Source organism: Scleropages formosus, chromosome 7 (genome assembly GCF_900964775.1).
Source record: "Scleropages formosus chromosome 7, fSclFor1.1, whole genome shotgun sequence".
Lineage (NCBI taxonomy): Eukaryota > Metazoa > Chordata > Actinopteri > Osteoglossiformes > Osteoglossidae > Scleropages > Scleropages formosus.
This window is the reverse complement of record NC_041812.1, coordinates 21105936-21126626: the sequence shown is the minus strand read 5'-3', so window position 1 is coordinate 21126626 and position 20691 is coordinate 21105936. Positions and strand designations below refer to the sequence as shown.

Sequence of the window (20691 nt, the reverse complement as noted above, 5' to 3'; positions counted from 1 at the left end):
TAAAATCACAAAAATTAGGCACTTATAGTTTGGGTTTAGGCACAATTGCTGCTAGTTTCTGCTGTAATACTTCTGTTTCGGCGTATGCTGCGGGAAATGTACATTTTATTACACGCACATTTACAAATTATTCGTTTACAGTCCTCAGCAATACCACCACAAAGAAATAAATCATGAGAGAAACTGAACGATGAGCCACTGGACTTGAGATTTAGGATAAATGGGTGAATTATGGGTTTGAGGTTCTGCTGCCTGGTTCAAAGTTCAGAAGAGAGATCTTTTCCTTCAGCAGTCAATGGTTTTTTGAGTGTGCAGGAAGGCAAGCTGTTCAGATTTGTGACTCCTCTCACCCAACTATGCACTGCTCTAAATTTAATAAAGTTGGGAACCTAAGAAATGCAGAATATAGGGCAGCTAGTAGTCACATGAGAAGTACAGCTGCAGTACAGCTGACCAAGATACTTTACCTGAATAGCAGAACAACATTCAGCTCTATAAATTTACAGAAACTGTTAAGCAATAATAATAATAATAGAAGAATGAATGAATGAATGAATGAATGACCTCTTTCATTCTGAAAGTGTTACAGTATAATTATGGTGGATGTAACCCAGGTACCGTGACTTGTATCTTTGGACACTGTGGTTGGAGGGCTTTCCTGATGCCATAAAATCGTCAGGATCTCATCGCTTGACAGATACTCGGCACGCTTTCAGCTTAATGTGCTCATTAGACACAACACACCACGAACATAATGGTGAGCCTGACACAAACACAATTACTGCAAAAAAATAAAAGCAAAAAACATTTTTAATGCTGCAGTAGAAAAAAGGTTATATGAATTCATATAATGGTGCTTCATTGTCAACAACAAAAACATGGCACAGAGTGCATAACAGTGTCTGTGCTGTTTACATGCCAATATTTTACACATAGTTTTATATGCTGTCAGCTGTCAGTTACTAACGGCAAATTAACTTCCAGAAATGTTGCGAAACTGTCAATCAATGTGCTGGTAACCATGGTTACCTTTCATATCTCTACAAGATAAAGCTGCATAATGGAATTATGGGAGAATAGTTAGAACAGAAGTCGTTAACAATCAAAAAGACATTTTACAGTATGAAACAACCAAGAGTGCTTATAAATAAGAAGTTACTTTGTGGAATGCCTTAAGCTTAATAAAGTAACATTTTGTACAAATGTTTTGCAAGGAATACAGTACAGTTTGTACTAGAGGTTTAACCCTTTGAGCACGAGGCAGAAATACGTTTTATGTGTTTTCTGTCATTCAAACAACATTTAAAAAAATTATTGTGCAAAACAATTTCATTAATGTCTTCATATACTGTGCACCAGTAGATAATTATTGTCCTCTTAAATTAAAAATATAAAACAATGCATAATTTCAATTGGAACTGGTATATATATACTTTTATATACATTTTTTACACAGACCTGAATCCATAAAGGCCCCTGATTTAAAGAAAAAGAGACTGCAGATTGGATTTAATATGCTTTACGAAACTTGGAGGAAAACTATATACTGCTTGTATGTTTGTGTGTCTCATGTCTGTATGTATGGGTGTAACATTCAAGCTTTTGCCAATTATCGTACAAAATCCCCCTTTATCTTGGTTTTTAACTTGGAGTAGAAGCTGTGAGCCGTACTCAGAGGGTTAAATGTTAGATGCTGGTACCAGCGCACTTCCGTCACATTAACAAAAAAGTGCACTAGATTTAGTTAAAAATGTGTAATTAAATTGTCCAATAACGCATGCAGCTTGATACATCTCAAGGATGCAAAAAATATAGAAAACTAAACCGGATTTACACAAACGCTAACACATAGCACTTCATTTCAGATGTTCTCTTTTAACCTTCATAGCTTTTTTCTTTCTTTTTTTACATTATCGATATGCTGATTATACAGCACCTCCATATTAAACGCTGTACAATTAGAAAATAAATGGTAAAAAAGAGGGGCAGGAAAAAAAAGAGGGGGCCAGAGTCTCCCTTGGAGATAAATAGAGACTGTGTGCCTAAACTAAAACAGTAGTTATATGGCATCTTTGTGCAGTTTTATCTTAGTGTATTTTGTTCTCCTTTAAAAAAAGATATTTGAAAGTCTACAGGAAGTTCGCAGAGTGTTAGTCCAGCTCTACTGCTTCTCAAGTTCACACACATACAGAAGGTGATCTTCAGGAGACTTCCCATGGGTCTTGCTGAGGTGAAGTTTAACAGCATGCTTGCTCGCAAAGGTCCGGTTGCAGAGCTTGCACCGGTAAAAAGTGCCCGTGCCCTCCTCCTCGGAAGAAGGAGAGGGGGAGGAGAACAGTTTGTCGGACATGCCCTTGGTGTGCCGTGCGATCTGGCTGCCAATCTGCTCGCCTGACAGTTTGGCCAGGTCCCTCAGCCTGAAGCCCAGGTGCGACTCCAGGTGGCTAATGTATGTTGAAGGAGTCCGGATCTGGGAGGCACAATCGTTGCAGAAGAACAGCGGGTGTCCAGAGTCCAGATTCTTCAAGAACTTGGTTCCACCTGTCCTTCTTAGCTGATACTTGACATTGGCCAGCCAATGGCTGATGGTGGTCATAGAGAGGCCTGTGAAGCGGGAGATGTGCATCCGTTCCTGGGGGCTGAGGTCTGTCATAATGTACTTGCCGTCAGACGTCTGCTGCAAGCTAGCAGCAAACTGGGCCTGCAAGATAAGGAGGTGTTGAGGGTTCCAGTTGGACTGCCGGCCCTTGCGCTTCTGGGCCGGGGAAATCTCCTCAGGCTCATCAAGGGTCACGCCCTCCACATCCGACCTCTCAGACAGACTGGTAGGTGTGGAGGACTTTGACGTGTGGCTCTCTGTCAGGTTCCTCAGCATGTCGGATATGTCAGACAGGGCGTTCTCGCGCAGCGGAGAGCTTGACATGAATGACACGACTGCAGATGTCTTAGCCGTTGTCACAGTGGATGAGGGAGAAGCAGACGATGATGTCGAACTGGATGACAGGAGAGCTGAACCCAAAGAGCAGCTTTTGTCACTCTTGCCTTTCGTCAAATCTATCGGCTGGTCGTTGTTGACATGGTAGAAACAGCGGTCCAAGGGCTCAGTTTTTTTGGTTTGCACGGGTGGCGTGGCAATGGCAGCCTTTTCTGCCAAGCTGTTGCTCATTTTGAACAGCATACTCATAGGGTCCAGGGCTGGCAAGGCGGGTTTAGCAGCCTTGCCCAAGTGGACATTCATTACAGACTGAAGCGCACTTAAAGGGTTGACAAAAGGCTGTTCTGGGGGGTGATCGGTTATGATGGCAGTGCTATTGGACAGAGCAGAGGCTGGTCGTTTCAGCGAGTCTGTCCCATTCTCCAGTGACACCTTTCCAAGGACATCGTTGCTCAAATCCTTGTGGCTACCTCCATTGCTTTCTGGAGTCTTGACTCTTTTCTCTTTTGGTGAGTCCCCTCTTTCAGACTCGCCACCATCACTGCTACATGGCGAGGGTGTTGTTTGCCTTAGGGGGGATGCTTTCACCTTGCGATCCTTCATCTTTTCTTCCACTTTAGCCACTTTCTCTGTGACCTTCTTGACAAGTTCTTCCATGGCATGAAAATTGTTTTTGGGGAGTGGAGAGGTCTGTCTGCTGGGAGGAGAGATCAGCGGCTGGCTTTTGCTGGGAGGAAGAATCTCTCCTCCAGTAAACATGTATTTCAGAGGAGAGTTTTTCCCTGAGGCACCCAGGGATAGCTTCATGATGTTGGGTAGCTGGTAGGCTGCATGGATGCTGGGGTAACCCCCCCAGCTTGGTGCACCGTTCTGTGCTTTGTTTATTGCGGACGTTACAGTGTTTTCCAGTGACTTCAGGATGTCAAATCCCCCATTTGGCGTCTCCTCAAGATCTTCTTCAGTCAAATAATGATATTTGGAGGAAATGTCAAATTTTTCTTCCTCTTCCTCGACCACTGTTTTATCTTTATTGTCAACCTCTTTAGTGCACTCCACCTCCTTCTCTTCCTTCTTGATCTCCACAGATGGGTTAGGGGAGGTGCTGACAGGGGGCGCCACAGGTGGAGGGGAGAAAGTGGTTGCAGCCAGAGGTACGGACTGAACCTTCTCCTTAGCAGAGGTGACTGGAACCGGAGTAGGTGGGGACTCCATAATAGGCTTGCCTTTCTTAATAGCCGAGTTGGTTACCTTGATGAAGTGCCCAGTGACCATCATGTGGGCAGTGAGCTCCTGCAGTGTGTCATGGGAGCTACCACATTCCATACATTTGAGTATCTGAGACTTCCGTGACTCAAACTGCCATGCGTAGCTGGCACCATTCTGGTGCCCATAGCGATTGTTTGGCGTGATATAGGGGTTGGAGGCCTTCTGCAGGACATCATTATTATCCACCAAAGTGGGTTTGGGTGTCCCACCTGAAGATTCTGGGGAACTGGGGATGTCCAGCTCAATAGGAGCCCTCTTTCTGGTATTGGAAATTATTTTAGCTGCCACAGGGGCCACAGGCTCTTTGAGAGGCACTTTCTGGTAGTGTTTTGTCTTAATCATGTGAACACTGAGATCCTGCAAAGACTCAAAAGAATGGCCACAGTACATACACTTTAGAACCTTCTGGGCATCTTCCTTTCCTTCCATTTCCAGGAGGGATCGCTTGCGTGGTTTGGACCAGCGCTTGGTGCCATTGCTGTCGGTCTCATGGTTGTCATCGCGGTAGTGCCCAGTTTCATTCATGTGCACAGTCAGTTCCACCAGGGTGTCGTAGGCAGCACTGCAGTCCTTGCAGCGAAACTTGCTGGCACCAGTGAAGATGGAGCCATAGAGCTTGGTGCTCTGGCGATAGAGCTGTACAGTGCTGAGGAGGTTGGGTTCTGGCTGGAGCCGGTTTTGGGACACCTGCTGAAGAGTCTTGGCCACAGCAGACTGGTGCCAGTCATAGCTTCCACTACCGCAGCTGCTGCTACTGCTACTGCTGCTGCTGCTGCTGCTCCTCTGCTGTTTATCAGGAGCTGGATGGTTGAGATTCAGGTTCAGCGACGACCAGTAAGAGTTGGTCAGGAAGCTAGTGTAGATGGCCTTCATCTGCTCCAGGCTGTCCGGGCCTACTGGGGCATCCTCACTGGTTGCCGCCAAGGGTTCTTTGACCATCTCCTCCTCATTTTTCATGGAGGCACTCTCAAAGTCTGACATACGGTCACTTGACTCACTCAGATGCGACTCACTGTCCATTTCATGGCCAGAAAACTCTGCACCAGGGGAGTCCTGAAAACATGGACGTTCTTTGATAGAGGAATCCTTGTCTGGGCATGTGTATTTCACAGGGGGCTCCTCCTCCACAGCCAAGCGTTCCCCATCCAAATCCTCATCCAACACTGCAGCTTCCTTCAGTTCCTCAGGCACATAGGCTGGAAAAAAAGAATAAATTAGTGTAAACCAGAAAGATGATGCACTCATTCTGCAATGTGCAATGTCCAGCTCGTAAAAAGATATAAATATCAATCTTCTTCTTTTGTTCAAATGATGACAGATGAAACAATCACAACCACCCAATTTCAAATCATATATTTTTGTTTAATTCTTTGTCATATTTATAACCTTTGCCATTTGGAATAGTTTTGATTCTTTGCTTCTGATTCCTTCCTGCAGAAAGAGTGAAAAAAATCTCTCTCGTCAAACATAATTTGCCAACTTATTCTTCTCAAGGGGCAACAGCTTGAAATTAAAACTAAATTTGAAATTAATGAAGCACATTCTGGAGGTGGCATTCATTTCTAAAGTAATAAATTACTTGTATCAACCTCAGAGACAGCAGTTCCTGTCTGTCAATTAATATGTCTTACCATTCTTCTGACTCTAATGCATCTTCTAAAAGACAAAGTCGCGATTTAAATTAAGCTTGCATTTTCACTCATTACTAGTCCAAGGCTTGCCTCTTTGTAAATAAATGAGCATATATGAAATCTGAACAACAAACCCCTCTAAACAACACACATTTATGCCAATTATACTACATTAGGAAATTCTGAGAATGCATTAAACTTCTTTTATTTTATGGCTAGGAAGTTACTGAAGGATTCAGTAAAAAGAAAGCAATTAATTACTCTTTGGTCTTCACAGCATATGTTAAATTGACATTGGACCAGGTTCACTAGACAAAAGAAATGCCTAGGAAACAGGACAGTGATATAAGGCACATAGTAAAAATATATATATATTCTCATTACCATATTCCACACGCTGACATTTACAGAAAGTCACTTATAATTTTGTAACTAATGTTGCAATGGTGAATTAAGAGAAAATACAATGACAAGATAAACACCATAATAAATGCACAAGAAATAGAAAGCAGAAGATGTTTTATATTTTTTCTAAAATCACAAACATTCTTCTTCTTCTTCTTATAATAATAATAATAATAATAATAATAATAATAATAATAATAATAATAATAAATGCATTTCTGTTATACACTTCATTAAGAATTTCATAGAAACTTGTGCTTACACTGTTCAACAGATATTCAACTGAAATAACAATAACAAGGTAGCACTCGAGCAACACAACACTGAAGGACAATATCTTCTCATTAAAAAAAAATAACTGCTGCAGCCAGATCTGTCATTTTACGTAAATGCAAAATATACTGCTCTGTGAAGGATTTAAGCAGTAATAACTTTCCAAAAACATGCAGTGTATAACACTGCCAAGAGCAACAACAAACACAAAGTGTGACTGCAGCCATTCTCCTTTGCACATGACCTGCCATGTTTTTTTTCTAACAGGAAGGGTATATATAATTACTTATGCCCAATGGCACACACATCTCTACCGATCACATGGTAGCCCTTGTACACACACACACACACACACACACACACACACACACACACACACACAGTAACTGCCATCTGCTTCAAATCAGCCAGAACGACAGCTGTTTAAAAGAACAATGATCCTGCTGACAAAGCAGTCAGATTCAAACAGGGCTTACATTAAGGCCAACTACTGCTGTAAATGTCCTCCAAACTTGAAGCCTTATTAGAACACACTCCCTAAAAGTGAAGGAGGTCGATGGGCATTGGAAAAATGGTGCCAGAAAATACTGGTGAACTAGATGGAACAGAGCACAACCATAGGAATGCTGTTTAATACCCCCAGTTACACACACACACACACACACCGTTTTAACCACTCGCCCCAAACGGGGTTGTGGGGAGCTGGAGCCTAACCTGGCAACACAGGGCAAAAGGCTGTAGGGGGAGGGGACACACCCAAGACAGGACGCAGTCTGTCACAAAGCACCTCAAGCAGGACTCGAACCCTAGACCCACCCGAGAGCAGGACCTGGTCTAACCCTCTCCACCACCACACCCCCACTACACAGAAGTAAATAGAAACAGCAAATAACAAACAAAAATAAAAAACAGGCATGCATTTCAGCTGGCTGCTTTATGGATTCTGTACAACCCCATTGACTTCAGTCAACTTTTGCTGAGTTACTCGGGAAATCGTGGCTGCCTATCAAAGTTGAGTTTGCAGAGCCAAAGGAAAAACACATGAACAGGTATTATCACAGCCCATGAACAGAATTTCTATATATGTATGTATATACTATTTACAGTATATAGTGTATATAAACACACACACACACATTTTCTGAACCGCTCGTCCCATACGGGGAGCCGGAGTCTACCCGGCAACACAGGGCGTAGGGCCGGAGGGGGAGGGGACACACCCAGGATGGGACGCCAGTCCGTCGCAAGGCACCCCAAGCGGGACTTGAACCCCAGACCCACCAGAGAGCAGGACCCGGTCCAACCCACTGCGCCACCGCGCCCCCCCATAGTGTATATATTTCTGCTTTTATATATATATATATATATATGGATATATGGCCAGGTCCTGCTCTCTGGTGGGTCTGAGGTCGAGTCTACTTGGGGTGCCTTGTGATGGACTGGCGTCCCATCCTGGGTGTGTCCCCTCCCCCTCCAGCCTTGCGCTTTGTGTTGCCGGGCTAGGCTCAGGTTCACCACAACCCCGCTCGGGACAAGTGGTTTCAGCCTCTGTGTGTGTGTGTGTGTGTGTGTGTGTGTGTGTGTGTGTGTGTGTGTGTGTGTGTGTGTGTGTGTGTAAAATCCTATGCCAGACTTGATAAATACAAAGAGGTGAACTCTCAGTTGGGTTGTAAAGTACCTTTTCACAGTCATGACAAGACAAGCAGAACAAGATCATGAGTGAGTAGAAAACATCTTTTTTTCCTCATGATTGTTTTTCACATGCTGTTTTCTCAGAATCAATATACAGGCAATGCCAAATTGATTAAATTAATGCACTAATACACAGTATAGTATTTGAGATACAAGTATAAAAATGCATTAATTAACAAAAACCTTGGACTAACTATAGCATCTGAAAGTCACGGATTTCAACTACAAGACAGACACAGACACACATACTAAAATCTCTGCATGACTATGGTAACTGGTAAGAACAAAGTTACCATAAATCTGTGCATGTATCCCCTTTAAATGATTATACCAGTTTTATAAGCAGGCCGATAACTTAAAAGTAGTTAAACATAATATTCAAATATATGTCCTGGAGAGGGGCTATTTTTTTCATATATCTTCTTATTTCTCTTCTCAAACCTGAAAACAACCATTTTTTCACTGAACAGAAAACATAACCAGAATTTCGTGACTTGACAATGTTTATATTAGTCATCTTGTGTTTATATTAGCCAATGTGTACATGCTGGAAAATAGTGACACCAGATGTCACAGTTACAGCACGGTTATGTTTTTACATTCAGAGATTTTTCAGCTTGTGTTCCCACACCTGTGGGAAACAGGTGTTCAGAATTTTTATGTGCTTCATAAGTACTTCTGGGTATCTATGAAAAAATGGGAATAGTTGTGGGGGTGGGGCAGAACATAATTAAACTTGCTATATATAGCATCAAACCAAACCCCACATTTATAATTTAAGATACCTCTCACTACTGTGTCAGTAGCGGTGGTGTGATATTATTGAAGAGAAAATGGTTTGATGCTTTATGATGACAATCTCTTAAGTACCCAGGCACTATGGGGGTGGGGGGGACCCATCCACTACCATCATCAAAAGTCAGAGTTTCCATCTTTTAAAGTGACCACAGTAACCTGTGTTAAGTTAATCTAATTTAAGGTCAGTAATACTTAATTAACAGACATGCATGGAGCAATTGGCCGGGAAGCGGGAAACGTGTGTTTAAGAGAGAACACGTGGTCCACTCACTTGAAAGTGAGACCGCTGTGGGTGGCAGAGAGCGATTGTCTGGGCAACCCATCGATCTGAGCGATCTAAGACATCGACCAGGACACCTGATAAATGGGGCCCGCTCTCAGGACCAATGAGTAAACATTCTGTGGGACTAGGCTGCCCATTGTCTCTAACTATGTCCATTGAGGCAGGGCCCATGGAAGGATAATGAGCATTAACATAAGCAGGATGGTTCATCAGAAAAAGACAAACCAATATGTCAACCTAAAAGTATATAGGATATCCCCGGAAAAATTATTACTTTTTATTTATTTTTTAATTATTTTTTTTTTTAATGCATTGCAGTAAAAAGATATTCTCACTTGGCTACTGAGCTTAAAAAAATAAAATTTTCACTTTCTTTCTGACTGCCAAACTTGTAATTGCTCTCACTGGACATTCAGATGGTCTTGTTTGCTTTATTATAAATTTTGGATTTGTTTTTTTTTTTTTTTTTTTTTTTCCTTTAGGATAACGTGAAAGAAGAAGCAGGATCTTGTTTAATAGTGTCCATCTGCTGTTTACTAAAGCATTGTCCATTTTAGTGTGAATGAATATACAGTAAAAATGTCTTTCACAGAAAACTCACATCTACAGTTCCAGGATTATACTTCAACAAGTAAATAGTTCAAAAAGGCCAAAACATATACATATGTTTATAATATTGAACCAATGTTCACAAATCAAACAAACCCACACAGACACACACACAAAGATACTCCAAACAGGAAAAAAGGTTAAATGCTTCAGTGTACCAGTGCCAAAATGTTATGTCACATTAAAAGTTTTTGTACATTTTTTCCTGCTACTGAAAGTAGGTGCACACATTTGTAGTTTAAAGTATCACTAAACCCTAATGAGAAACTAAAAAAAAATACAGTATATCATATAGTAGTAAATTTACAGTGCATACTGAACAATATTTAAATAAATATGCATATACTGTACATTGAAATTGCAGGCCACTTAGTAAAACTGGGAAAACACAGAGGCGGCTCTGGATTAAGGTACACCACAATTTCTGAGAGAATTTTTACCACAATGCTGTCAGCAGCAAGGAAGCAGTGGAGCACCGTCCAACTGTAAGATTATGCATAAACACCATAGAGAACAACGCTAATCACCTCCTTATGCCATTCACTTGAAGAGCATTTGACAGCGTATTTATATTGTGAGCTGTCGACTTGGGTGCTGGGTGTGCTGCAAGACTATCTTCCGTCTTCTTATTCAATAAAGGAAAATGTGGTGTGGTGTTTCAGACAGAGGTATGTAACACACGAGTTCAAATTTCACAGTAGTGGACAGTGGAGAAAGCAGAAGATTCAAAATTACTCTGTTCATACAGGCATTTAACGTAACTTTTGCATTATGATAAAATGTTGAAATATTTTGAGTGAAGAAAGGAAAAATATAGCAATTGCAAATAAAAAGCAACACTATCCTTACAATAGCTGGATATTATCAGGCAGGTGAAAAACAATCATATGAAAAATTAATATTTACTGTACAAAGCATAAATGCTGACTTCAGATAGCTAGTTTTATTTCAATAGCTAGTTTCAGAACACAGAAAACTAAAAAAATATTAACACTAGTTTATGAAATATAAATTCATGCTTAGTTACAAATTTTAAAGGAGTTCTGTAAGCAGAACAGCAAAATTCTGGAGAATATAGGTATGTTTAACCTATTATATGTGAGACTTTTTTAAAATCTTTATACATCTGTGCACTGATACAGACCAATAGATAGATAGATAGATCTATTTAAAAAGAACTAGACTGTATATTATTGGTTCTTTTCACTAACAATTTTTGAACTGTGTCTTTACTCTGCCTGTTGCACAACTTTCTGTATCCCGTCACTGCAGCTTTTCGATGGCAGATTCTTGTAGTACAGACACTCTACGACTTACACAAATAGACCATTCTTCAACCCCTTACGTAAGTCAAAATTTACGTATGTCGGATTCCCCCCCGTTGCAGAGCCAAGCCTTCTCATTTCCTTCGCAGGTGTTGTAACACAAGTAGAAAAAAATTACACAATATAATTCAAACATATTAAATAGTGTAATAAGGCATAGGCCTAGTCAATGAAATAAGTCTTTACATTTCTATAAAGAATAAATTTAAGAAAAAAAAAGATAGAGTACTGCATGTGGTACGTGTACGGTATTGTATTGTGCATGCTTATCTAGTAGTTTGCTGGGACACAAGAAGGTGCTGTTGTTGCATAATTTATAATTTTTTCATATCAGTTATTGCACCTTGATGGTTCTATATTATTATTGTTGTTTTCACGCTAGCTGTTCGTTTCACATGCTCCTTTATGCGTGCAGCATCCTTCTCTATCGTATTTATAGGCGATACAGCTAAATCTGGTTCCCATGCTATGGACGATAATCCTGTCCACCTTCATACTTCTTATTTACAATTCCATCTCCAAGTCAATGGCTGTACGCTTGCGAGATGGTTCTCGTTTTATTTCAAGTGCACGTTTATCAGCAGGTATTGTAAATAATGAAAAGGGTAGAAAATATACAAAAAAAAAAAAGCACTACACTAACGAGAGGAAATGCATTCACGGCTCAAAACACGCAAGAACTGTAAAGATGCAGCTTCCTGCCTTGTCTGGTTACGTCAGCTTCCGTGTAACGTATTTCAGATGTTTTGCGTAAAATAAAGGTCTGCCTGTAAATAATGTGCATGCCGGGGATTTTTTTATATAAATCTAGATTTACTTAAATCGAATGTATGTAAGAAGAGGTTTGTTTGTTCATTAGTTAGCTAGATAGTTAACTAGACAAATTCATGTGATGATGAGACATGCACATATCCAGCTCTTACAAAGGTAGGGAGAGAATGTGTGGTGTCAGGGTAACTAGTAGCCTGTCACAATTTGATCTATATAAACTGAATGTGGCTGGGGTCTCTCCTATGAATTAAAAAGATTAAGACAAAATCCCAGCCTTATGAAATTAGGCAACTACCATGCTGGATTAGCTATGTAGTGACATTTGTGCATGTAGCTCAGAATACCTTGTAAAAATGTATGATCAAAAATATCATTACTTTTAACTGAATAAGTATTGTATATTATCATATGTCAGGATATCCAGTGTGTGGCACGAGGGGTGTATGTGGCCCACTATTTCACATAATGTGGCCGGCAAAAACAATTATAAAGTTATTAATAGATGCTCTACCTAATATAAACAGAGTGAATTCTGAATGGCATGATGATGCAGTTATAATTAGACATACAGCTGAATGCACACCACACCTACAGTAAATACATATTTTTTTCAACTTAGACATTTAAGGTTCAGTACATCACTTACGATGATTTTTACACTTGCGACCAATTCACAGTAATGATTGTTGCCCTTAGCCAGAAAAAGGTTGGTCACCCCTCTCATGAAGTTTGCTTTCCATACACACACACACACACATTTTCAGAACCGCTTGTCCCTTACGGGGTCACGGGGAACCGGAGCCTACCCGGTAACACAGGGCGTAAGGCCGGAGGGGGAAGGGGACACACCCAGGACGGGACGCCAGTCCGCCGCAAGGCACCCCAAGCGGGACTTGAACCCCAGACCCACCGGAGAGCAGGACTGCGGTCCAACCCACTGCGCCACCGCACCCCCTCGCTTTCCATACAAATAATTTCAAATAATTAGCATTTTCACATTTCAGTATTTTTAATGTTCATAAAATTCTGTGTTGTATCACTTCAATTTTACGAAGGAAATGTTTAAATTGACCTGGAATATTCCCTTTTTAGAACCTTACCCCACAGATACTGTAATGTACATGCCTTGAATTGTTCAGATGCAGCGGACTGTGCAAAGCACACTTTTTGGAATAAACACTCTACACAGATCTTCACAGGCTTCACACAGCAAAAAGGGCAACTATGACAACTACCTCTCTCATTCACTGAAGACAGCAAAATGGCTGAATATCTTTTTTTTTTTTTTTTTTTGCTCGCAGGCAGAATGAGCAGATTGCAGCTGTAGAAGAGTGATGGGGGATAGACGATGGCAAAACATCAACTGCTTTGCTGGCGGGATTCACTACAATTATGAGAGCACAGAATAACCCCTGGGGCAGCCCAGCTTTTTCAGTACAACTCTTTTACCTAAAACATCAACAAACAGTTGGAACCAATGTCACTACATCCATGTGAATTCACCAAAGGGGAGGCAATTGCTCGCTGTAAACGCATGTGTTGTATTCGCAGGCTTGAACGTACACGCCACCAGTAAACTTCAGCAAGTTTGTCTGTGCAAACTTAAATATACAACAGAAAACTTTTTTTTTTTTTTTTTTTATTGCGTGGGATCATGTTTCTGTGCCTTCCAGTGAGAAGAACTAGGCATTTGTTCCATACTGTGTCTCAGTGATCAAGTAACATAAAATAAAGCTTGAATGATGGTGATGGAGATGTACAATGGCTTTTTTTTAAAGATCACCATTTGATGGTCTTAGCATTGAAGTACTACTTACACCTCACAAACATTTGACTTCCACTTGACCTGATCTTTTTTGCTGCACCGGTTAATAAATATATGTTATGCACAAATTGAAATTAAATTTACAAGATGAAAAAGGATAATTAAGACTATCTAGGGACTTATAGGAAAGCAATGTGTAGCGAAGAGGAGAAGCTGGAGTTGCAATTGTGCTGTGCAACTCTTCTGGCCGTCAATTTTAATCGGAGGGAAACATGACTTTTGCTGAGGATCAAAAATGAGACTTACCCAGCAATGATTAAAAAGAGCGAAGCTGCCTGCCTGTGTGCTTGTGAGTTTGCACGGAGCAGTTCAGTACCAACAAAATCTACGTTGCGACACAAAAACAAGATTTCACAAATACAAGCATCTGTAGGCCCAACAAGAAGCTCTACAGGCTGACAGGTAATAGAGGAACTCTCAAAATGCCCTCAAGCCACCATTTGTTATTTTCCATCTTGTCAATATGGATGCTTCCAAGTATAGAATTCTGTGCCCTACATGAATTTTAGCAGCTATAACATGCAAAATAATGAAGCCATGTACTTAGTGCAGCACACTGAACACATTAACATGCCCTAACTGTAGACTTCTGCTTAAAGTTTTGAGACACTAACTGTTTCAGGTGTATGGCAGTATTAAAACATTAATACTGGACATAATACCTCAAAGGACATACTGTAAAATTGACATCAATAACTTAAATATAAATTGGCCAAAACAAACAAGGCTTTAGAACAGAGAGTGCAGGATATTTTTCTGCTTCCTTATCTGGAGCAAGCTTCCCTGCAGAGCATAGCTAACTCCTTGACATTTACAATTCTCTAAGAGCCACCATAATAAGGGGGTTGATTGCATCTTCTGCACAGTCAGTCTTTTAATAACTGTGATCAGATGTACACTCACAATACAACTGTCTCTGCAATGGCAGTAAAAAAACAGACAAAAAAGACAAAACTGTCATTTTTGTCACTGTGTCACAATGCTGGCACTAAATTATCAGTGGGTCTCCTATAAAAGTTTAGACCAGTTGGCATGTTGAGATTCATATGATATGATGGTGGAAGAATATTTTATTTTTTGGGCACCAGAGTATAGCCTGTCAACTCCATTTATTCATTAGCTTATGCTTCTCTCTAAAGCAACTTAAGCTGCTTATAGTGGTTTACCCATTGAAATAGCTTTATTAGATGAATTTGGTGTAAGAACCTTGGTTAAGGGTACTACAACAAGAACTGGGATCCAAACCTGCAACCTTCAAGGCCAAAAGCAGCAGCACTAACCATTATGCTACCTACAGCTGAAACATTTCACCTTTGTATCAGTCAGGCACTTGCAGTAATTAAGATTTCTGGAAAATGATTTGTTAAGGCACCAATTTAAAACAAGAACCGGGACACGGTTAGTCTTGTCCTTTAACAAAGAGATTTAAAAAAGCACCCCTCCTTCCACTACACATACAGACCGACAAACACGTACTGAAGAGCATCCTGTTATCAGAGTGCACTTGTAGCACAGCACTGACATGTTACACGTTTCTGCATCGCATGCTAGGCTCTGGCTGGTGAGATTTCTACACCTTGAGCTCTGCAAAGAAATGTAGCCCAGGGTTAGCTCAGACTTTGCCTTCCTGATAAGGAAAATCCTTCCTCTTTCATTAACTCTGAAAAGAGGAATGAAATCAAGACTATACATCTCAAGTCAACTTGCGGTGTGTGTTACACCTTTGGATTTGACTTGTGCTTGAGACTTTTAGCATGTTCCCGTGTTTGACAGGCAGGGAGAATGATGAGGTGGTTTCCCTGTGTTCTGAACACACCGATAGGCAGACTCCGGTTTATTTACAGAGCAGTAGTGCCTGAGCCTGGGTGCGAGGCCCTGTAAGCCCTGCAAAGCTTGAAAACAGCCAAAGGGAGGCCTGTCTTGCTGCTGCACCAGGCCCGGCGGATGGCTCTGACAACCGCACGTCAGGAAACGCATGCTAAGGGCGTGTAGCACTCCTTCTCCCCACCCTGTGACGGAAAGGCGGTCGCCGAGAAAGCGGAGGGTGGAGGTGGTCACGCATAAGCAGCCTGTCACTTTGTGTATCCCCCCGCCCCCCGCCAATGACTCACCTAGACAGGTGATGCAGGGCGGATGGGCCCCACAAACACCGGGGCCCCCGATGCCGTGTGATGGATCTGAAGGGATTCGGCCACCCCTCTTCATCCAGCTGCCCTCGCTGCCAATCAGCACTTCTCCCGCACTTCTCCACGATGTGACATTTCCATCTAGTCCCGTTGGACCCTGTCAGCCGAATGTGACTGGCTGGCACAAATATTTCCCCCCGAAAACCACATCAGCTTGCGCCGCATTACTCATTTCTCTCTTTTTGCTTCCTCCTCCACATCTTTGAATATCTCCAACCTTCCATTTTCCATTCAAGTTCCTTATCTCTATTTATCATGCCTGCATGTTCCGACCAAGATCTCAAATGATCCCAAAACCAACTATGATCTCAACAATGAAAGGCTATCATTAAAAATTTAATCTATTACTTATTACTTTAATCATACTAGTATTTACATCCCTAAAATGCATAAAAAGAGCTACCGAATGAGACTTTTATTTTGTACTTCTTCAGTTTGGTCAGTGTCAAAGATGCTGTCTCAGGCTAAGAATGCTTCTCCCGGAAACATTAATCTATTTGAATTCCGTCAGTCGCCTAATAAAAATTCAAGTTTAGCCACTGTTTCATATCATTATCTACCAATTAAAATGTGCACATGGATAATAATGCTTCATATCAGCATTCAGCTTTTTTTTATGAGAATGGTTGCTCTCTGCTGTAAAACGAGGCCACAAGTTTGCCTTTTCAAACTGATGGAGGTGGGTGTGTCGCTCGGCCTTTGCTCACAGTGTTGTCTTGGAAGGCAGACAATGCGTCACTATCAAACAGCGTGGATGATGATCTCCAGCAAATTATCTGGCAGCTGCCTTTGTTATTTTGATGCGCCACTTGGAGCACTTGCATTCCTGAACCACGAGGGCGCCGGGAGGTCACGGACATTGTTCCCAAGAGGGATGGGGAGTGGGGCGGGGGCAGTGGGGAAGGGGGATAAGTGGAAATTCGGGGAGGAGAGGAAGGATCATCCTACCCTCTCTGTCTTCACGGAGGTGTTGGTTCCAGCTTTGCTACACATTTCACATAAAAGAGGTCTCCCGCTCTCCCTCTCCCTTGCTCGCTCTTTCCACAGAATCATGGGAGGCTGTCAATCCCCCATTAGAGAGGAGCTGGGTAATGGAAACGAACAGATCTGGCCTGCTGGGAGCCCCGGGGCTCACTCCGCTCTGGGATCCGACTCAGCCTGACTGCAGGTCAGTCCCACGCAAACACACAGCCCTAACAGAAACGTAACAGGGGAAATAATAGCCATTTCAAACGATAATACACAATTTCGAGAGAGATGCTAGCTTGATTCAGATGGTCGGCGGACGTGTCAAGCGCACTTTCTTCGCAAAGGGAAGCCCTTAATGGGTAACTGGCAGGCAGTGGCAGTCTTATTCCTGCTCTAGATTTGGTTTGTCATTGGGTATCCATTACCTGCCATTCTCCTTTGATCTCTTTGGACAGGCCTGATCAGAAGATGTCATCTGACCTACTCCACTTGGCAGAAACTTATCCCAGACTCATAAAGGAGGCCAACCTGGCTATAAATAAAATGACATTATTATTTTACTGTCCCATCATGTGGAAGAGACAATTATGATAATGCAGGGTCTGTCACGGACAGAAAAGCAAATTGGTAGCTCTCGCACAAATGTATAGGGTACCCATCTTTCACTTGTGCCTTTTTTGGTATTGGATCAGATATTTACCCATTCACCCTTTATTTGGGAACAGGGAATGAGGCCAAATGTATCTAATTCCATTGTGTCCAACCCAGCTGGGTCCAGGTATCATTATTTTATATATTTTTTTATTTATTTATTTATCACATCGTCATCGCGCCCCCCCCCCCCCCCATTACGATAGACTGAGAACACCAGGTCCCCTACGGTTTTCAATTTTTCTGTGGGTGGTTATGAGCTCTAGGTCAGCCAAAGACAGAATAGACAAAAAACGATACATGGGAAAACATCCCAAATGGCTCGGGAAACTTAAGTCGGGGGAGCGATAAAACATAAGAAATCTGTAGGGTTGGGAGGAGAGAAAAACGGCTTGCAATAAAGCTTGAAAATAGCATTGCTCCAAGGCAATTTTGACTGCAAAACACAAACCATTACGTTTGAGCATTATCTTTTAATTTAATCTTGAATGACTTATAATTCATCACGCAAGGCTTCAACCATATCCAATTATTCTCAGTGGCTTGATTGACAACAAAGGTGATTTATTAAGCTAATAAAAAGTGATATGCACTCAGCTCACACTGAAAATAACCAGCTGGACGGAGTCTTTAAAGAGACACCCGTCCCTTTTTATAACCGCTGTGTTTATGCCACTTCCTGGGTGCAAATTAAATCAATCAGACTTCCAAGGGAGGAGGCAGCTACCCAGCAATCGCTTCATGACTCCCTACTTAAAAACAGAACGATTCAGCGCATTGGCTTGCTACGTGATAAAATACTGGAAATCAAAACGTCGTACGTCTTATGGCTGCGGCAGAGTGCAATGGTGAGTGATTAGACGATGCTTTAATTCCAGCCTCCCTGGTATATGTGTCCACTCATTTGGTGCGTTATCTGTTAATGTTCCGCTCAATCATTCGTTATTAATGAAAAGCAGAACCCGGAGGCCATAAGTTCACCCACTTATTAATACATTTTCAGGGACGACATTAGGAAATATTAAACTGTTTACAGCAGCAAACATGTATGCCCAGCTAATGAGGATTCATCCCCCAGAATTTAACAGATGTCCTTTCCTAATTCTATAAAAGTCCTCTTGCTGGAGGATGCACAATATTTACCAAATGTGCACACAAATCACTTCCTGATGCGGTGGGGAATTGCAATCTCACAGAAATTGAGATCCATTCAGTGCCTTCGAATGTTTTTGCTCGAGGGCTAAAGATAAATAGGTTTTAAGTCTGTCGAGAAATGTTAGAAGGCTTTTTGTGTCTCTAATGTGTCAACCAGGTTTGCTTTGGTATGACTGACCTGCAGTGACTGTCTCTTTCAGAATAATAGGGTAAAGCACTGTATTTATCCAGGAGAGTCCTGCCCTCCCCCCTCTCTGTCTCTCTCTCGCTCACACACACACACACACACACACACACACACACACACACACACACACATAGTTACACAAAAATGTCACACACCGTACATGAAACATGCATCAAGCTAAAGAGAAGAAGCTCACTTCTCACAAGATGAAACATAAGGATGGAACGCTGCAGATCTGCAGTCATCTGGCATAATTGTTTAATTGTTCAGCTACTGCAGAAGCAGCCCTCAGGGAGTGTGTGTGTGTGTGTGTGTGTGTGGGTGTGTGTGGGTGTGTGTGGGTGTGTGGGTGTGTGGCGGGGGAAAAAAGTCAGGGTTTCAGTGTGATGAAGTGGTAAATATAACACCCTCTCCTAATACTCAACAAGATGGTGCTTTAATGTCCGAGATATGGAGCTGTTGCAGTAAGCATGGCACTCCACAGTTAATGATGCAATCAGGGACCGCACCATCAGAAACCCTTATACCGACACTTACTAGAAGGGGGACATCTCTAGAATCCACACAGGCCAAAACCAGCACAGCAGTAGATACACCACGAAATCATAGAAAGTATTGCAAGCAAACATTTTTCATCTTGCAGGGACAGTAACTGAGCAATGATCCATTACAGTAATGTACGTATTCACAGTTATTTGTTTTAAAATGACATTCAAGTGTGTAGCATGCAACGCATAAAAATACAAGCGTCAATCTTTCACTATCTCGGTCATAGATATTGCATTATTGATAAAATTTTAGAAAAAAATACATATTATAACTGTGTCGAGCTTTTTGCAGAGTGAAAATAATGATTCCTTAAATGTATTGGTGCATATAATCCACTTTATTCCAATTTGAACGCCGACCAACTTCTTCTTGTTATTATTATTATTATTTTTGCACTTTACAACCAGCATTCACAACCAGAAATTAGCTGCTGACTTGATATGAGCTTTAAAATAAAACTTAACTGCATGGTTACCGCATGTCAGACAAGTACCGATGGATATAGTCATATGATATGACCAAAAGGTTACAGGAGACACATGCCATTTTACCCTCAAAAAGTGTATAGTTTTTTCTTTTCTTTTTTCCAGTAAATGCTTAGCTCTATAGACCAGTTAAAGTGTCCGGGAAAACAGCAAACTAAGCAAACTGATAACAGTATCAATGTCGGGGTCGTGTAATTTTGTTTCCGATACAGATGTAACTATAAATGTGCATTTTTAGCGCTGGCCTAAGCGTACGCATGTGAGAAGATGCTTTTTCACAGCTCATCAAAGATGCTGCAGATACACCTGGCTTACATAAACTGGGAAGCTGATTCTTACATGGCTGGAAGAACACATCTGAGGTGCTAAACATGAGATACGCAAATTGACAGGCTGCCATGCACGTAAACACATACAAAACACATCTCTGTGAATTAAAAAAAAAAAAAAAAACACCAAAACAAAAATGTTACGGTTCAACAACGGTGACCTGCAATACGTCTTACAAGATAACTTCATCATGATCGTTTGAATTTTACAAGATTACTTCAACGGTCACTCAGCTGTCTTCTCAGCATGTCTTCAGCAGCAACTTTTTCCTCGACCGTCCCTCTCCTAATATCATTCTGGTTACGTTACTTGGTTTATAAAGGGCCGCTTATAGAACGGGGCATTTTTTTTGCAGATGTTACTTTT

The 20691-nt window shown here is 41.5% G+C and overlaps 1 protein-coding gene across 1 annotated transcript in view; it reads right to left on the bottom strand.

Annotated features, from left to right (window-relative positions):
• Positions 1-822: 822 nt before the first annotated feature.
• The window catches only part of LOC108926318 (teashirt homolog 3-like), a 36956-nt gene continuing 17087 nt past the window's right edge, over positions 823-20691 (bottom strand). Inside the window, exon 2 of the mRNA XM_018738937.2 lies at positions 823-5397. Coding sequence (XP_018594453.1) covers positions 2162-5397 — 3236 coding nt within the window. The 3' untranslated portion in view covers positions 823-2161. The remainder of the gene's footprint in view (positions 5398-20691) is intronic.